Source organism: Lucilia sericata, unplaced genomic scaffold, assembly GCF_015586225.1.
Source record: "Lucilia sericata isolate MDLA Ls3-8-SP2 unplaced genomic scaffold, ASM1558622v1 Contig000482F_arrow, whole genome shotgun sequence".
Taxonomy (NCBI): Eukaryota; Metazoa; Arthropoda; class Insecta; order Diptera; family Calliphoridae; genus Lucilia; species Lucilia sericata.
Genome location: NW_023994497.1, coordinates 38,698 through 56,577, shown reverse-complemented (window position 1 = coordinate 56,577; position 17,880 = coordinate 38,698). Strand labels below are relative to the sequence as shown.

Here is a 17,880-nt window from a genome sequence, read left to right as displayed (position 1 = left end):
TGTAGCGTGGGCACAAGACAAGACGGACTGACGGACAGGTGGACATGGGTAAATCGATTCAGAAAGTAATTCTGAGCCGATTGATATACTTTACGGTGGGTGTAGGGCCAATATTTTTGTGTGTTTGCAAGCATCAGATCTTTTTAAGGAGTAGAATTTGAAGATTCGGCTCATTCGGTTAATAAATGGATTTTTAACAATTTAGAAAAATGTGATCGGGTATCACCAACTATGACCAACTTTGAGACACACTAGGGATGCCAATCCCGAAATCCCGATCCCGAAACTCCCGGGATTTTTCGGGATTGGCAAATCCCGAATCCCGGGATTTGGAAAATAAATCCCGGGATTTTTTCGGGATTAGAATATCCCGAAACCCGGGATTTTTCAAAATAAATCCCGGGATTTGTTTCAGAAACTGTTTTTATTTTCTTTTTTTGAGCCATAATTTTCATTAACTTGAAAATTACGATTTTATTTTATTTTCGACTCATGCAAAACTAAATTCCGCAGAGCTAATTTTATATATATTTAAACCTTTTATTTTTTAAAGTGGTATGATTCCATACACATAGCACATATAAATTTATTTATTCACTTCGTTTTTATACCCTACACCACTTTAGTGGGGAGGGTATATTGGGTTTGTGCTGATGTTTGTTATGCACAATAATATTGGTCCTATACCCACCTTAAAGTATACCAATCGGCTCAGAATCATTTTCTGAGTCGATTAAGCTATGTCTGTCTGTCTGTCCGTCCGTCCGTGTAAACCTTGTAATCAAACTACAGCAATTTTGAAGATAATTCAATAAAATTTTGCATGATCTTCTATTGTACTAGAGACGGATCCTATTGAAAATGGGTAACATCGGTCCAATACTTGACCTAGCCCCCATACAACTGAACCCGCCGAATAGGGCTTTTAAGTTCATAATTATGTTTAATATACTCGTATCTCGACAAAAAGCTGCAAAGCCAAGTTCTATACTAGCCTTCATGACCCTGATGTATTTTTTGATGATACGGCCTCATTTGACCCTAGCTCCTATACAAAGCCCCCTTCGAAATATGACTTAAATGTACACAATTTTATTCAACAAAAAATAGCTAAAGTATATCTGAGGCAAGGTACAATTCAACTTAGATGCTTTATTATGAACAATAAATCACATTTTATTTTATAACTGGTGTAGGGTATTATATGGTAGGCTTCGCCCAACTATAACTTCTTACTTGTTAACACATCGAAATGTTGGTCGTAGACCGACCCAAAAAGTATACACATTCTGTGTCTGTAAGCTAAAAACACGAGTTAGAAGACTGATTCTATTTGTGCTGCAAATTTGGACCAAAATTGACACAAGAATTGGACCTCCTCTGAAAATCACATTGATGCTGATATTAATATCAATACATTACAATATTTTGATGGTGGGTATTTAATTTCGGCACAGTCGAATACAAACTTTATTTTTCAATACTAGAGGATTTTACATTTCTAACTTTCTACAAATCTGAATGATACCGGTAAAGGTAAATTACCTTGTTCTGAATGCACATAAAATTTTAAATTAATACTACGAATATAATAACATGTTCCAAAACTAACATGTATTATGTGTAAAATTCCAAATATTTTTCAAAGAATAGGTTCTAAATTGATGTACGAATAATTGAATTGGTATCTGTTATAATTATTAGTTCACATGGAACAGTATGAGGTTTTAAAAAGTGCTTATGTCTAATTTCGGAACTTGATATTTATTTAGGAAGTAAGTATGTATTTAAAAAGTTTCAGAAATTACACAGAGAGAAAAGGAAATATACACGCCTGGTATCAAATTGACACCAAAGAGTTTATAATTTTTCAATAACTTCTTTTGTCAAAGTATATACATACGTATGACAACACTATGTAATGTTGACAACGCAACGTTGTCAACATTGCAACACTTCCTTGTCTAAATCTAAATTTTTTACACATCCGTTGTCTAAATATTAACAAACGTGGTAAGCTCACTATTGGCAACGGATTGTTTGTCAATAGTGAGCTTACCACGTTTGTTAACATTAAGAAAACGGATGTGTGTAAAATTTAGATTTCGACAACGAACTGTTGCTATGTTGTCAACATTACATAGTGTTGTCGTACGTACTTATGTATATACTTTGACAACGGATGGTATTGAAAAATTATAAACAGGTTGGTGTCAATTTGGTACCAGGAGTGTATATTTCATTTTCCCTCTGTGTATGCAATTCTGAAAGTTTTTATTTAAAAATTGGAATTAATTGGATTGTTTTAATTTAAATATATCTTCTGTCTGCTAAATTTCCACAAAATTAAACAATTTTCTTTACAAATATGATGATTTAAAAATTTTCATATATAAAATAATTAAATTCATGTAATCCCGAAATCCCGTAAAATCCCGAAAAATCTCGGGATCCCGAAAAATCCCGAGATCCCGAAATATCCCGGGATCCCGGGATTGCAATTTTCAAAATCCCGAATCCCGGGATTTGTAAAAGCCAGTCCCGTTTGGCATCCCTACTACACACTGGCCTGCATTCGGTCCTAAACCACAACCTTGTTAAATTTCGTTAGGATATTTCCAAAAGTCCCAAAACTACCGAATTATATCCAAAAATAGTTTTAAAGCACTGTATATCAAAAGCCTATTTTAAATATGACGAAAATCCTATAAAACCTTTTTTAAAGCTCTTATATAACATTAAGCATCATAATTTAATAATAAATTGATTAATCACAAAATAATCATCTTTATAACATTATATGTACTTATATTTTTAAATTAGCTAAAATGTCAACTCAATACTAGTCAATTATTGAATGATATTTTGAACAAATAAAAAAACATGAAGTTTATTTAAAAAGTTGTTTGCCTTGACCATTAAAGTACATTAAGTTTATTTATCTTTTTGGTCAATAAAGTAGTTCAAAGTTAGATTTCCTTTTGTAAAATCAATACAAAGCATACAAAAAAAAATAATAACATATGATCTTAATTTAAGTAAAAAAAAAACTATTGAAAAAAACTTGTAATGTTTTGAAAATCTAAAGGAGTTTTATAGCGTATATGTATATAGAATTGAGTCATAGAGTAAATATAATTGCAATGTAGTTTACCAGACAAATCGAGCCTATTCGAACACAAACTGTATAAATTTGTTAGGGGTATAAAAATACACTTATAAAGATCACATTATGGCGTCAAAAAGGCGCAAAAATATCGAAATATACATACATATATACAACGTTGTATGTGTATGTTTTTACTCGTTCATTGATCATTAAATTCAATCAACAATTTTTCCCATAATACGAGTATCTGTTAACTAAAATTTGTTTTTGTGAATTAAAGTTTGACGTTATCGTTCAATTTTTGTTTGTCGATTTGTCGTCATGGCAATTTTGTGCATTTTGTACGTTGACATTGCTTGTTTTCAAATTTAAAGCGTTGATTTTTACCAAAAAAGGAATATAATTTTCCAACAAGTTGGATATATTAATTTTTTTGTTGCTTTTGTTATTTTGTTAAATAAATTTAATATTTATTAACCAAATAGAAAATTACAAACATTTTGTGACACTTTAAACTAATTATTACAAAAAAAATATTGAATAAAAAATTTTTGTTTAAATAAATGAACTTGAAGTGTTATTGTTAAAAAAAAAAAATAGATTCAAAAACAAACAAAAAATATTATTGTTAAATATTTTTCTTAAATTTGTTGTATTTTGTTTTCTTTTTTTCAAATATATTTTCCTTAAATTTGTATTTTTCGCATTTTACACTCACACAATTTCTAAATTTAAATTTTTTATTTGTGAATAAAAAAACAACACTTTTTTAAAACATTAAACAATTTTGTATAGTCAGTATATATTTTATGTACATATATATACATATATTCCTCTCAACACCATTTTGAAAATTATTTTTTAATTAAAAAAATTTAAATTTAATAATAAAAAAATAAAAATCGATCTAAAGGAGGCTTTTCTTCTCTTTGAGGCCCTACCCACCGTTTCGTTATTACAATTGATCGTATGGAATTCTCCCTCCTATGTTTTTAATTCAGCCCCCGGTTGTGTCGTACGGACTTACATTCATCTTATTTACTTCCTTGAGTTGCCTTCCCTTTGAATATAGCAAGTATTTTAGCTCTTTCGTTCACGATTATTTATTCCCAAGAGATCTGGTACCAATACCTTTGGAACAGTTTTCAGTTTAGGCTCTCTTACACTCCAATACGGTGTAAGATTTAAAGGGCAGGATTTTCAAAACTTAAGTTCTGTGTTGTTTCCACAAACTTCTGCTTTGAAGCTAGTTTTGTGAAGATGAAGTAGTCTATAGTCAAGTCTATAGTCTAGTCTATAGTCTAGTCTATAGTCTAGTCTATAGTCTAGTCTATAGTCTAGTCTATAGTCTAGTCTATAGTCTAGTCTATAGTCTAGTCTATAGTCTAGTCTATAGTCTAGTCTATAGTCTAGTCTATAGTCTAGTCTATAGTCTAGTCTATAGTCTAGTCTATAGTCTAGTCTATAGTCTAGTCTATAGTCTAGTCTATAGTCTAGTCTATAGTCTAGTCTATAGTCTAGTCTATAGTCTAGTCTATAGTCTAGTCTATAGTCTAGTCTATAGTCTAGTCTATAGTCTAGTCTATAGTCTAGTCTATAGTCTAGTCTATAGTCTAGTCTATAGTCTAGTCTATAGTCTAGTCTATAGTCTAGTCTATAGTCTAGTCTATAGTCTAGTCTATAGTCTAGTCTATAGTCTAGTCTATAGTCTAGTCTATAGTCTAGTCTATAGTCTAGTCTATAGTCTAGTCTATAGTCTAGTCTATAGTCTAGTCTATAGTCTAGTCTATAGTCTAGTCTATAGTCTAGTCTATAGTCTAGTCTATAGTCTAGTCTATAGTCTAGTCTAGTTTAGTCTAGTCTAGTCTAGTCTAGTCTAGTCTAGTCTAGTCTAGTCTAGTCTAGTCTAGTCTAGTCTAGTCTATAGTCTAGTCTATAGGTTAGTCTAAAGTCTAGTCTAGTCTATAGTCTAGTCTAGTCTATAGTCTAGTCTATAGTCTAGTCTATAGTCTAGTCTATAGTGTAGTCGATAGTCGAAAGTTCGAAATGTTTTCACTAGAATGTAGAAGAGAGTTTAGGTATCCTCATACCATTTATTTTTACAATTTTTAACATGGGGCTGTCTGACCTATTTGACATTGAAATATGTACTATGAAATTTGACCTTTAAACTTTAGGAAGTAAAATATTCTATTTAAACGATTTTAAAGACAATATCTTTGGCTTTAATATGAAATCAAAAATTATATTGGACTTTAAGTAGTTTCAGAGTTATGGGCAATTATGTGTATGTTGCATTGGAATGAGTTTCCATTAAAAAAGTCAATGTTATGTGGAACATATTATATATAGTATATGTGTGGTAAGTTTATTAAAATCGGAGATGGTTAATCCGACTGCTGTTCGCTTTCACGTGGATTCTCCCAGTTCTAAAATGTTCCCTAGTTGAATCAATTTATTAAAGGTTTTGGAATTTCATTTTCAAAAAAAAATATTTAAAAAAAAAAAATCTGAATATAAAAGATGCGCAGTTCATACAAAATTATAAAGCTTTACAGGCCATTTTCCTCACAGCTTAAATAAACAATTGTATAATTACTTTATTGAAAATGTTTACAATATTTTCAAATTTAAACAATTTTTCCTTATTCTGTTTTGTTATCTTTTTGGAAATCGTGTAAATTTATTTGTTATTTATTTATAATCTGTATCGTAAAAATATCTTTGCATGCGTGTGTGTATCTGTGTTGATTTGTGTTTATTTCAAAATCATTTGTTTTAAAAGAAAAGAAATTTTTAAATATTTCAGTTTAGGTTCTTTTCATTTATTACGTCATTGTGTGGGTTGAATAATTTTCTTAAATTTTTTTAATTTTACGTTGGTATTAATGCAACTTTATAAGTAGACAAACAAAATATCTACAGATGAATTAATTTGGTTAAAATATGTATAGAATAGATACATTTATATAAATTTAATTTTGGAAATCAAATGTTGAAAAAAGCTAAAATAAAAGATACAAAATTGTTTAACATTATAATAAAAATATGTATTGTTTTAGAATTTTTGCATCATTAATTAAATATTTTTATTATTTTGAATTGAAACTAGAGCAAACATATTTGTATTGTTTTAAAAGTTTACTATTACTTCGAATATTTCAGATTTAGAATATAGGAAGAAGATATGTGTGTATTAGGGTTGGCAAAATTGTACAATTGTACCTACTTTTTTTTGGTACAATTCAATCTTTAATAGTACAATAGTATGCATACAAATGACCTATTTTTTACAATTTTAAATTGATTTCCTGATTGAAATATTCTAACACAAAGTTCAAAGGTATTTAAAGTGCATTTTTGCTAAACTATGGGTTAGTCTTATGACTTTTCTATGGTCTAGCATATTAAGGGCCAATCTTTAGGTGAAAGATTAGCGATTAAATTAAAATTAATCCTCGAAAGATGTTTTTGAGTACTCAATTAGTTAATTTTGTTTGCAAGTTTAAGCGCCCAATGGAGGTGGTTTAATCTTAAGCACGAAATGCAAAAGTGTAAACAGGTGATGCAAAAAAAAATTAATAAAATTTTTATAAATATAAACATTAAAATGTTCTATTTATTGATTAGTATAAATTATGGACACTTCAAAATACATTTCTTTGTTTTTAATTAAAGTTTTCATTAATTTTCATATTAAATTTACAATTGTCTTCTTCTTTTTTATAAAATATGCATTGTTTTGATAACAAACAGTGAAGTTTTCTGTTGTTTTGTATGGCAACACTGCGAAGTTTAATCTTGTACTCAAAAACATCAAAGGGGATTAACATAAGATTAAATTTATTTTTAGATTAACTAATCTGATTATTAATTGGCATTTGATTACCATCTCAAAAACCCGCTCTAACTAGTCTGTGAATTAGTCCATGGGCTATTCTATAGACCAGTCTATTGTGAAGTCTATAGACTAACCGATTGTTTAGCCTATAAACCAGTATATTGTCTAGTATTTTCTAGACTAGTATTTTCTTTTGTCTATTGACTAGTCTATGGGCTAGTATATTGACTAGTCTATAGACTAAATTAACGTATTTATTGATTACACTATTGACAAATTCATGGATTATTTTTGATTTATCAACTGACTAAGGGAGTCTGCTTAAAGTGGTTTTGTTTGCTATTGATACAAATTTGCCCAAAAATAAAGATTTGGTACAATTGGAATCAAAAAAAAGTAAAATTTTGAATGCTGTTCTAATTTAAAAATTTACTTTTGTGGTAAAAATTGACGAACTAGAAATGGGGGGCATGGGACTCACATATGAAATAAATACAAAAATTCGTACATATGGGTAACTTTTAGAGCTAGAATCCTCATTATGATTATTTGGGTACAAAATGGATTGACTGGCTATGGTGGGAGGTGCACGTACCATATAAAAAATATTAAACTAGTATATCTGAGATAATAAAACAGTATTATTTTGAATATTTAAGACAAAAATTGGGGGCGTGGCACATTCCATATGAATTAAATACAAAAAATCCTTTTGCACGAGCAACGTTGATATCCATTTGAACTTTTTCGTGAACAAGTTTGTTAACATTTGTGTAATAAATTGGCGGATAAGAAATAAGGGCCGTGGAAGCTTAACTACTAATGTTCGTATACATATCAGGGAAAGCGTTCGAGCTGAAATTATCAAATTTTGCACGAGCATTATTGAAAAACATACATATGAATATTTGGAAAAAATGGTGAATTTACAATAATGGGCGTTGCACCCTTGAGTAACCACGAGTATTCCAAAATGTGACAACACTAATAAACCAATTGTCATTTTCTAAAAACAGACACGTTACACATTCATTTTCACCACAGATTTTGTTTTTTTTTTATTTACAATTTGCATACGAAAATATAACCCCATTCAAATGCAAATAAATTTATTTTTAATAAAAACTATGTAAATTATACGAATACAAAACAAAATTGTTTTTGTTTAAAGAAAAATTGATGTATTTAGTACGAAAATAGCTTAGGACTACATAACTACTAACAACATAACGACTAAGCACACATCATCACTGCGATAGAATAAGTGAAAGTTCCGGGAGACATGGCCAATAATATAAAACGAGTTGTTTTGATAAGCGGCAAAAGAAAATGTGGCAAAGACTATTTATCAGAGAAATTACAAAAGCGGTAAGATGATGAAGTTGTGTTATAAAGATTTCATAATATTTTGTTAATATTTTAAAGCTTAGGTGAACGCAGTCAAATTATAAGAATTTCTGAACCTATAAAATCAGAATGGGCACGTAAAATGAATCTCGACTTGAAGGAACTATTAAGTGATGGTCCTTTAAAGGAAAAATATCGTAAAGATATGATAACATGGAGTGATGCGGTTAGAGCTAGAGAATATGGTTATTTTTGTAAGGTGGCCATGGAAAAAGGTAAGTTTATTAAAAAAAATTACTGAAGGTGTTTAATAAAGTTAATGTTTTTTAATTTAGCTCAAGCCGAAATCATCATTGTTAGCGATATAAGACGTAAAAATGATATAAAATATTTCCGCCAACATTATGGCAATAAAATTCTAACTATACGTTTAACTTGCCCCGAAATTATACGAGCCGAAAGAGGTTGGATTTATACAGTCGGCATCGATGATATAGAGTCGGAATGCGGTTTGGATGATTACGATTTGTGGGATTTAGTTATTGAAAACAATAATCAATTGGACGGCGATCAAGTTATTGATTTGATTGTAAATAAATTTGATTTTTAATATGCTTAACCGTTTTTTTTAGTTAGTTAATTGATGAATTTGTGTAAAAAGAAGTAGTAATAAGCGAAAGTAAATATATTTTGGACAACTTCTGATAAATGCAACTTTAAAAAAGACTTCATGCGAAAGAATTATTAACAACTAGATTGTAAACGAATAATAATTTCTATGCCAGATTGTCCAATAATTATATTAGTTTTTAAACAACAATCTGGCCACTCTATTTATACCACAAACCAGATGTTGCGTTAAAACACGAGTGATATTTTATTGTAAACAATTTCTAATTATTGTCAACTTAAATATAAAAACGAAAACACTAAGCTGTTTCAATGAGTTCCCGCAATCGTGGAAAGGGTAGGCGTGGAGGAGGTGGTGGTGGACATGGTCCCTATCGTAATGTAAAATCGAATCGTAACTGCGAACGTTCATTTGCCCAGAGAGAATGTGAGTTAGCTTCCGACACAGAGGATAGTTCTGGTTCAGAAAGTTCCTCATCTGTGGAAATTGAGGGTCACGGCAAAGCGCCAGATTTCCCAATAGCCATGTGGGATCTAAATCACTGTGATCCTAAAAAGTGTTCAGGTCGCAAACTATCAAGATTAGGCCTTATAGAGAACTTACGTTTGGGACAAAAATTTGCCGGCCTAGTATTAACTCCAGTCGGTGTTAGTTGTGTCAGTCCAGTGGATAAAGATATCGTGGCTAATTCTGGTGTAGCGGTTGTGGATTGTTCTTGGGCTAAATTGGATGAGACACCATTTTCTAGAATGCGTAGCCCTCATCCACGTTTGTTGCCATTTTTGGTCGCAGCCAATCCCATTAACTATGGCAAACCCTGTAAACTAAGTTGTGTAGAGGCAATTGCTGCTACCCTATTTATATGCGGCTTTCGTGAGGAAGCTAAATGGTATATGGGTAAATTTTCATGGGGTCATTCATTTTTGGAACTAAATGAGACATTGTTGGAACGTTATGCGGCCTGTAAGTCAAGTGAGGAAATCTTACAAGTTCAAAATTCCTATCTGGAAGAGGAACAGGGTGCAAGAAATAAACCTAAGGATTACAGTGAATTCTATCCCACCAGCAGCAGTAGTGAGGAAGAGGAGGAAAATGACGAGGTAGAAACTAAAGAAAAAACTACGTAACAGTTGACAATAATTAGTGTAAGTGTTTAAAAACAAATAAAGAAAATTTAAATAAAATTCCCACAAAAACTTAAAATATAGGGTCAATTACTTTTTCTTCTCAATAAAATTGAAATTAAAATACATATGTACATACAATGTAAGTAAATTATAGCTTACCCCAAAATTTTGAGAGACAGCAGAACAATTTCCAAGGACAATTTCCATCAAAGAAATGCGGAAAGACGAGTTTTAAAAACTCTTTTCGTTCCTATCTGTGGATGAATGTTTTTGGCGACTTGACTTGTTAAATTGATATCCAGAAATAACGGTAAAAGGTTTCTTGTGAATGATTGATATCAACTATTCAAATACGTGGTCATCAACTGCTCATGATCTTCTAAATAAGTTTGACATCAAAACAAGTTCCAGCAATGTTTCGTACACTTACTTCCATGTTCACGATTTCGGTTAACAAAAATGATGATCACTAATTTAAATGAATACTAAAATTTTTATTACCATTTACAAGATTGTTGAAAATGTTGTTTCATTAAAAAACTATGTACGTTTACTGTTAGTTATTCTTTTTAAATGTTCTACTATAAGAAGAAAATAAACTTATGTGTAATAAATTGTATTCTTTTTTTTATAAAACTAATAATTGATAGCTAAATTTTTTATTATGAGAAAATTATTTGTAATTATTAGATTTCAAAAAAAAAGAAGATAAAAACAATACCAACATCCTTCATTCTTTTTAAAAAAGAAAACTCTTAAAATAAACTTCGAAATAATGAAAACACTAGAAAAAGAAAAAAACTATGTGTAAATAATAAAGCGTTTGAATAATAAAAACGTAAGTGAATTAATGAGAAATAAAATCAATTAAAATCATTGAGTATGACGATGATATTCCGGTGTAACATTAACAAAACTGGACATGCTAAAGAATGTAGCACTGTTTTTAACCATAAACTTGAGAAAATCATGCAAATGCACTAACAGCATTTGCATTGATTTCTCATCCAAGGCTGAATAGCCCAACATTGAGCCAAGTTTAACGAATAAACGCAGCAAATGAAAAGAACCATATAGTTTCGACAGCGGAGTATCTGGATATTGTTGCAAAATCTCGGCATATTGAGGACGTTCAAACTTGTAGAGAAGTTGTGAGCCCAACATAACATTGAAATATTCTATAACACCATTTAATACATCTGATATAGCCAGCTCTTTACATGCATTCGAAGATTTGGCTGACTTTTTCAAATTTATATACTGATCAACTATATCTTGTACTGTTATCTTAGCAGGTATATCTAAAAGTTTGTGCTGACGCGTTATGGCATCCCAATCATCGGCTAAACATTGTTTCAGTTCATCGGGTATTTTAATTTTTACCTCTATTTTAGCCAAAAATGTTTCCTCGCTTTCAACACACGAATCCAAACGATTTACAGATGAAGGTGTGGAAGCAGCTGAAGCTGAATTTGCAGCACTTACTGTTGTTGTGGCTGTAGTAGTAGCAGCAGTTGTTGCTGTTGTGTTTGTAGTCACGTTAGTGGCTGCTGTGCTACTTGTGTTAGAAGATTTTGCCTCTACTGTTGTTGTGTTAGCTGTCTTATCGGGATTGGTTGATGTGGAAGTTCCTCGTTTCTTTTTAGTGGCTGGTTCATCTTTATCGTCTTTTGTTGTTGTATCCTCCTTAGCTGTGTTATCTTTCTTCGTTTCTGTGGAATGCACGGGTGTAGCATTCTGTTTAGAACGATTTCCTCGGCCACCACCAGTAGCAGTGGCCGCACCTGTAGCTGCTGCAGCACTTGCTGACGTATTTAATTCTTTTGAAGGCGTAGATGCTCTTGACTCACTACCACCACTACTAACCGCCCCACTTTCTTTAGGAGCTGCCGCCATTGTATCTCCTTTTTTGCCTTTGGGAGTACCTAGAAGTTTTATGCGGTTTTTACATTATTATTATGTTTTTTTTTCTGATTGGCGAGTTATTCTTAGATGTGTTGGTCCTTCATTAGTTGGATATAGTAGTCGATTTGTTAATGTAATGTACGTTTTTCTATTTGTAAAATTTTGTGTCTTTCTTCGGAGGTTTCCAATAACCCCATGGCGATTTCTTCAGATGTGTTTAACTTTCTAAATACTATTAGGAGACAACCAAAACCGTTTTCCCTCTTACCTCCCACTTCATTCGATATCACATCGATGATTACTCTAATTCTATTCTACCCTGACCCATTATTACTAAAGAGACTCATAATACTTTTCCATTTACACCATTTATCTAGAAATTATCTGTTCTTTGCAGGATTTTGTTCAATACGTTTCACTTTTACTTGATGTTTTTAAACATTATAAATGGTTATTACTTTTAAACAATATTTTTATGAATTACGACCTTCAAATGTTTTCCTAGATAAATCGAAAACAGGACAAAGTTTGCGATAAAATCTATATATCTAATACTCAGAAAATTTTGTAATTTTACCGTTCCTGAAGCAATCAATGGTTACAGATTTAATCTGTAGTTTAAATTGACGTCCAATCGAGGATAAAGCAAAAATCTGTTAATTAGCAGTACTATCTTATACTGACGCCCAATCGAAAACTTTTCGGATCACTTATATTTTGTATGAATTGTACATTTTACGAGGAAAACTACTTGACTTCAGTTCCCCTAATTAACGGCCAAGAAAATAACTAAAATTCTAAACTATTCGATCTTTTCCAAAGTAAATCAAAAAAATTATAAGTAGCTCAGTCATTTGCCACATAAACACTCATACAAAAACACTTACCTTTCTTATTTTTCTCCTTTTTGGCATCGTGTTCCTTTTGCAATTCCTTTTGTCGCTGCAAATTAGTTTCATTATATTTCAAAACTCGATGTTCCGGTACCCATTCATCCCAACTGTAAAGACAAAAATATTAGCATTTTAATAAGTATCTCTACGGCTAACTGCCATACTCACTTTTTATTCCAACCGGCATAGTGTACAAAATATTTCAATTGTTTATCCTTGGTGGTGGTACTTTTTAATGCTTTCGCCTCATAGATCAGCGGACCATGGAAACATAATACTTTTTCGCCTGTAATAAACAATTTAAAATTATTTCTGAATGTTTAGGCAGAATTCTGCTCTAGGTGGCCAACATTTTTCTGGGCAAAACGCTTCCACAATAATGGCGCACTTTCTTACCTTCGGCGAATTTATATTTGGGTTGCATTTCTGTTGTCGACGTTATTTTGGCGGCTTTTTATAATTTCGTTAAAGAAAAGTGTGAATTTCCTCAATTAATTTGTATATTTTTTGTTTTTGACAAATTTTGTAAATAAACACAAACTTTTTCTTTGGATTTTGTGTTATTCTTGTATAGTTGTTGTTGCATTCGTTAAAATCACACAGCTGTGTGTAGCAGATGCCTGCGTCGACAAACATTAACGTCGTTGGCGTATAACACTAAAAATTTCGAAGGCGGCAAGCCGACTAAGTTTTCAGCAGATGTAAAATTTTTCAACGATTTTAAATAATGGCGAAATCCAAGTGTTAAAAAATAGGTATTTTGAAAATTGTCATATATATAATCAGCATTTATATATGAAAATTTTTCTGCTGCCTAGTATATTTTAATAATTTGGTATTTTAATAGCTAAAATCATATTTTATATCTTACAGGAATCGCAAGTTACGATTATAGAAAAATTTTGACGGAAAAAATCATACTTAAGAAACATGATTTGGCCATAAGAACTATATCAATGGTATCCTTGTAAAGTGTTATATCGTTTTATACATTGATTTTTATTTTTTATTAATTTTTATAAAAAAGCTCAATGATAAAAAAGTTTTTTCTTCGTAAGCGCAGCAGAACTTTTCTTAATTTTGGAAAAAAGAAAACCTGCTTAAATTTTAAAAAATATGTATTGTAAAATTCCATTAATTATAAATAAGAAATATTTTAGGCGTCGGCGGCTTTAAAATTGCTTGGGCGGCTAGGCTTAGTCTGCTCGATCTCTGTTGTGTAGCTTCGTTAAATTATTAAACGAAAGTAATTAGACATATTGCCAGATAAAAAAAAACATGAATGCCTGTTCGTAATTTTAAAAATCGACTTTCAAATAATCGACCAAATTTTATTCGATTAATCGAATAAATAAAATAATAATAATAATAATAAACTACTGAATAGAAGCCTAATTGAGAAAATAACAAAAACCTTCGATCAATAAATCGATAAAATCAATATCTGTGATCACTTCGATTAACTATCAAAAAAGTTATACCATGAGTTCTACTAAAAATTAATAAAAACTAATATAGAAATTTCTTTTATCTAAATAAATTTATTTACAATATAAAGTTATCATTTTTTCATAACGTTAACATTAAGTTTAACTAAAATAAAACTATAATAAACTTATATGACTGATTACTACTTGTTGGTATTGAAATTTTCCTCCCATGGCCTGGGTCCTCTTTTATTTTCCCAGTCATCTAAATTTAAAGTTTTCACTTTTTCATAAATCTTATCTATGGTGACCTCTTCAGGTTTTTTCATAGGAATACCAAGTTCTTCCATTTCATCAGGCGTTACGGTTTGTTGTTTAGAAAACTGATATCTATGGGAAGGAGAGATTATTAAACGTTTCGACACTTTACGGAAATTTGTGAAACAAACCTGATGCGACTGAATTCTTGCAGACCAAAGGATCCGCCAACCATAAGTATTAAAAATGGTATACCATATTTAAAATTCTTATTACGTTTTAATTTATTAAATTTTTGTGCAAACGACATTTTTTCCATATTTTTATTTTTTAATTAAGTTTAATGTTGTGTTTACATAAACCCAGAGGGCAGCCAGCTGTCAGAGCCCTGCTCCGACAAATATTAACGGCGGCGGCGACTGACACTAAATATGTCGGCGGCGGCTTAAAATCGACTGTAAGCCGGCTAAGTTTTCAACAACGTTTAGTTTTTAAATTTTCAACGATTTTAAATAAAAACGGAATCAGAGAGATCAGAAAGTGGGATTTTGGAAGCAAATATATTGTTTATAGCAACAAAACAGATCAAGCTCAAAAGTTGTGTGAGAAATTATGCAGGGGTGAATAAAAAAATTCTTAAAAATTAAAAACAAATCCTTTCTCCAAGTTTTACGAGGATCTGCCGATATTTAACCCTATCCTCCATATAAAACGTAAAAACAAAGATATTTTATTTGTTTATTTACTTGTGCTGTGCTACCCTAAAAGCAATATAAATAAGAAATCCAGTTAACGATTTTGATGATTCTAACTACAATGGTTTTCCAGATATACAATTTGTTGCATATGGGAGATTCCACGCAAATTATTGCAATTTCTCTAAATGTTCTTCAGTAAAATTTGAAGATTCTAGCTCTAATAGTTTCTCAGATATACGAATTTCTCTATTTAATTCATATGGGAGCTCCAAGCCCCCCAGATGAAAGTCCGCCCTTTTTTCTCCAAAATGTTCAGATGAATATTAAAGTTCTTCGTGCAAAATTTGAAGAATTTAGTTATATTAGTTTCCCAGATAAACGAATTTTTGTATTTAATTTATATGGGAGGTTCCGCTCCCCTCATTGGTAGTCCCCCAGTTTATTAGCCAAAATGTTTACATGGATGTTAAAGTTCTTCCAGAACAACATCATTTAAAGGGATCACAAAGAGATTGAAAAATATTCCAAAGGTTTCACTTTGAAAACATTATTAGAGTGTATGAAAACTCGCAACTCTAAAGGCAGAGTATTCCTATTTTAGCGGTAATTTCTTTATGATTAAAATAAGTAAGGAGAAGTGTTATATTCGGCAAATCATTTGTCGTAAAAAAGCAAACTTCGGAAGTGGTCATATACATATATATATGGACTTTGATCATTAGATTAATAAGAACGTCACCGTGATTTTCGGATTAGAGACTTAAATGTGGAATTGGGTCAATTATGGACAAAGTTCTCTATAATTTAAAGTATTTTTTTTAATTCTACCATAAATCTATCATAATGATAACTTTTGGAATGATGTATTAGCTATAAACTGATTTTCTGTAAGAGGGTTATATTGGAGGACCGATCCTCAAAATTTTATTTTTCATAAATGTAGGTTTCGGTTCCTAAAAATGTTTTTTCTTCGACATCGACATTTGAAAGCCATTTATGTGCGTTTAAGTCATTTTCTGAAGAAGATTTCATATACATATTTACATTACATATTTTCGTTCCAACAAAAATTGTTTTATTATGGTACTAGCTTATTACCCGCTACTTTGTTAGCGAGGGTTTTTATAGAATGAGAAATATGTTGGCTCTTCATTTAGCAAGGAAAAAATAATATGTATTACAAAGATTACAAATTTTTAAATATTGGTAATTCCCTAATTTGAAGAAATGATGATTGTATATGTGTACTCAATTTTAAGTACTTAAAAGTCCACTTTTATAGATTCTCATTTACGCCGTGCTCTATATGCTTAATTTCATGTTTTTAGGTTGAATTTTATAGAAAACTCAAAAAATACCAATCGAAGGACGAAAAAGTGCCAAAAAGTTCACTTTTATAGATTCTCATTAACTAAGGCCTCTGCATGCTTAATTTCATGTTTCTAGGTTTAATTTTATGGAAAACTCAAAAAGTACCAGTCGAAGTACGATAAAGTACCAAAAAGTCCCCTTTTATAGATTCTAATTTACTCCAGGCTCTACATGCTTAATTTTATGTTTCTAGGTTAAATTTTATAAAAAACTGAAAAAAGTACCAGTCGAAGAATGAAAAAGTACAAAAAAGTCTCCTTTTATAGATTCTTATTTACTCCGGGCTCTACATGCTTAATTTCATGTTTCTATGTTCAATTTTATAGAAAAATCAAAAAGTACCAATCGAAGAACAAAAAAGTACCAAAAAGGTCCTCTTTTATAGTTTCCAATTTACTCCGGGCTCTATATGCTTAATTTCATGTTTCTAGGTTCAATTTTATAGAAAAATCAAAAAGTTCCAGTCGAAGAACGAAAAAGTATCAAAAAGTCCCCTTATATATTCCCATTAACTAAGGGCTCTGCATGCTTAATTTCATGTTTCTAGGTTAAATTTTATAGAAAAATCAAAAAGTACCAGTTGAAGAACGAAAAAGTACCAAAAAGTCCCCTTATATATTCCCATTAACTAAGGGCTCTGCATGCTTAATTTCATGTTTCTAGGTTTAATTTGATAGAAAACTCAAAAAGTACCAGTCGAAGGACGAAAAAGTACCAAAAAGTCCCCTATTATAGATTCTCATTCACTCTGGGCTCTACATGCTTAAATTCATGTTTCTAGGTTAAATTTTATAGAAAACTCAAAAAGTACCAGTCGAAAGACGAAAAAGTTCCAAAAAGTCCCCTTTTATAGATTCTCATTTACTAAGGGCTCTACATGCTTAATTTCATGTTTCTAGGTTAAATTTTATAGAAAACTCAAAAAGTACCAGTTGAAGGATGAAAAAGTACCAAAAAGTCCCCTTTTATAGATTCTCATTTACTAAGGGCTCTACATGCTTAATTTCATATTTCTAGGTTAATTTTTATAGAAAACTCAAAAAGTACCAGTGGAAGGACGAAAAAGTATCAAAAAGTCCCCTTTTATAGATTCTCATTTACTAAGGGCTCTACATGCTTAATTTTATGTTTCTAGGTTAAATTTTATAGAAAACTCAAAAAGTACCAGTCGAAAGACGAAAAAGTCCCCTTTTATAGATTCTCATTTACTAAGGGCTCTACATGCTTAATTTCATGTTTCTAGGTTAAATTTTATAGAAAACTCAAAAAGTAC

At 30.8% G+C, this 17,880-nt stretch overlaps 4 protein-coding genes across 4 annotated transcripts; 2 read left to right on the top strand and 2 right to left on the bottom strand.

Moving 5' to 3' along the window:
• The first annotated feature begins 7,986 nt into the window (after positions 1–7,986).
• Positions 7,987–9,023, top strand: LOC119605403 (probable phosphomevalonate kinase). The gene is made up of 3 exons (XM_037958496.1): positions 7,987–8,318; positions 8,376–8,572; positions 8,633–9,023. Exons 1-3 carry the CDS (start codon positions 8,233–8,235, stop codon positions 8,905–8,907), a joined length of 558 nt encoding a protein of 185 aa, XP_037814424.1. The 5' UTR covers positions 7,987–8,232; the 3' UTR covers positions 8,908–9,023.
• An 82-nt stretch (positions 9,024–9,105) lies between these two features.
• LOC119605402 (18S rRNA aminocarboxypropyltransferase) lies at positions 9,106–10,112 on the top strand. The gene has a single exon (XM_037958495.1). The coding sequence runs from the start codon at positions 9,240–9,242 to the stop codon at positions 10,053–10,055; it is 816 nt and encodes a 271-aa protein (XP_037814423.1). The 5' UTR covers positions 9,106–9,239; the 3' UTR covers positions 10,056–10,112.
• A 586-nt stretch (positions 10,113–10,698) lies between these two features.
• Positions 10,699–13,483, bottom strand: LOC119605401 (nuA4 complex subunit EAF3 homolog). The gene is made up of 4 exons (XM_037958494.1): positions 13,250–13,483; positions 13,022–13,139; positions 12,848–12,960; positions 10,699–11,980 (listed from the first exon to the last, which is right to left on the bottom strand). Exons 1-4 carry the CDS (start codon positions 13,275–13,277, stop codon positions 10,929–10,931), a joined length of 1,311 nt encoding a protein of 436 aa, XP_037814422.1. The 5' UTR covers positions 13,278–13,483; the 3' UTR covers positions 10,699–10,928.
• An 891-nt stretch (positions 13,484–14,374) lies between these two features.
• LOC119605406 (cytochrome c oxidase assembly protein COX16 homolog, mitochondrial) lies at positions 14,375–14,949 on the bottom strand. The gene is made up of 2 exons (XM_037958499.1): positions 14,730–14,949; positions 14,375–14,670 (listed from the first exon to the last, which is right to left on the bottom strand). Exons 1-2 carry the CDS (start codon positions 14,855–14,857, stop codon positions 14,484–14,486), a joined length of 315 nt encoding a protein of 104 aa, XP_037814427.1. The 5' UTR covers positions 14,858–14,949; the 3' UTR covers positions 14,375–14,483.
• Between the last annotated feature and the right edge of the window lie 2,931 nt (positions 14,950–17,880).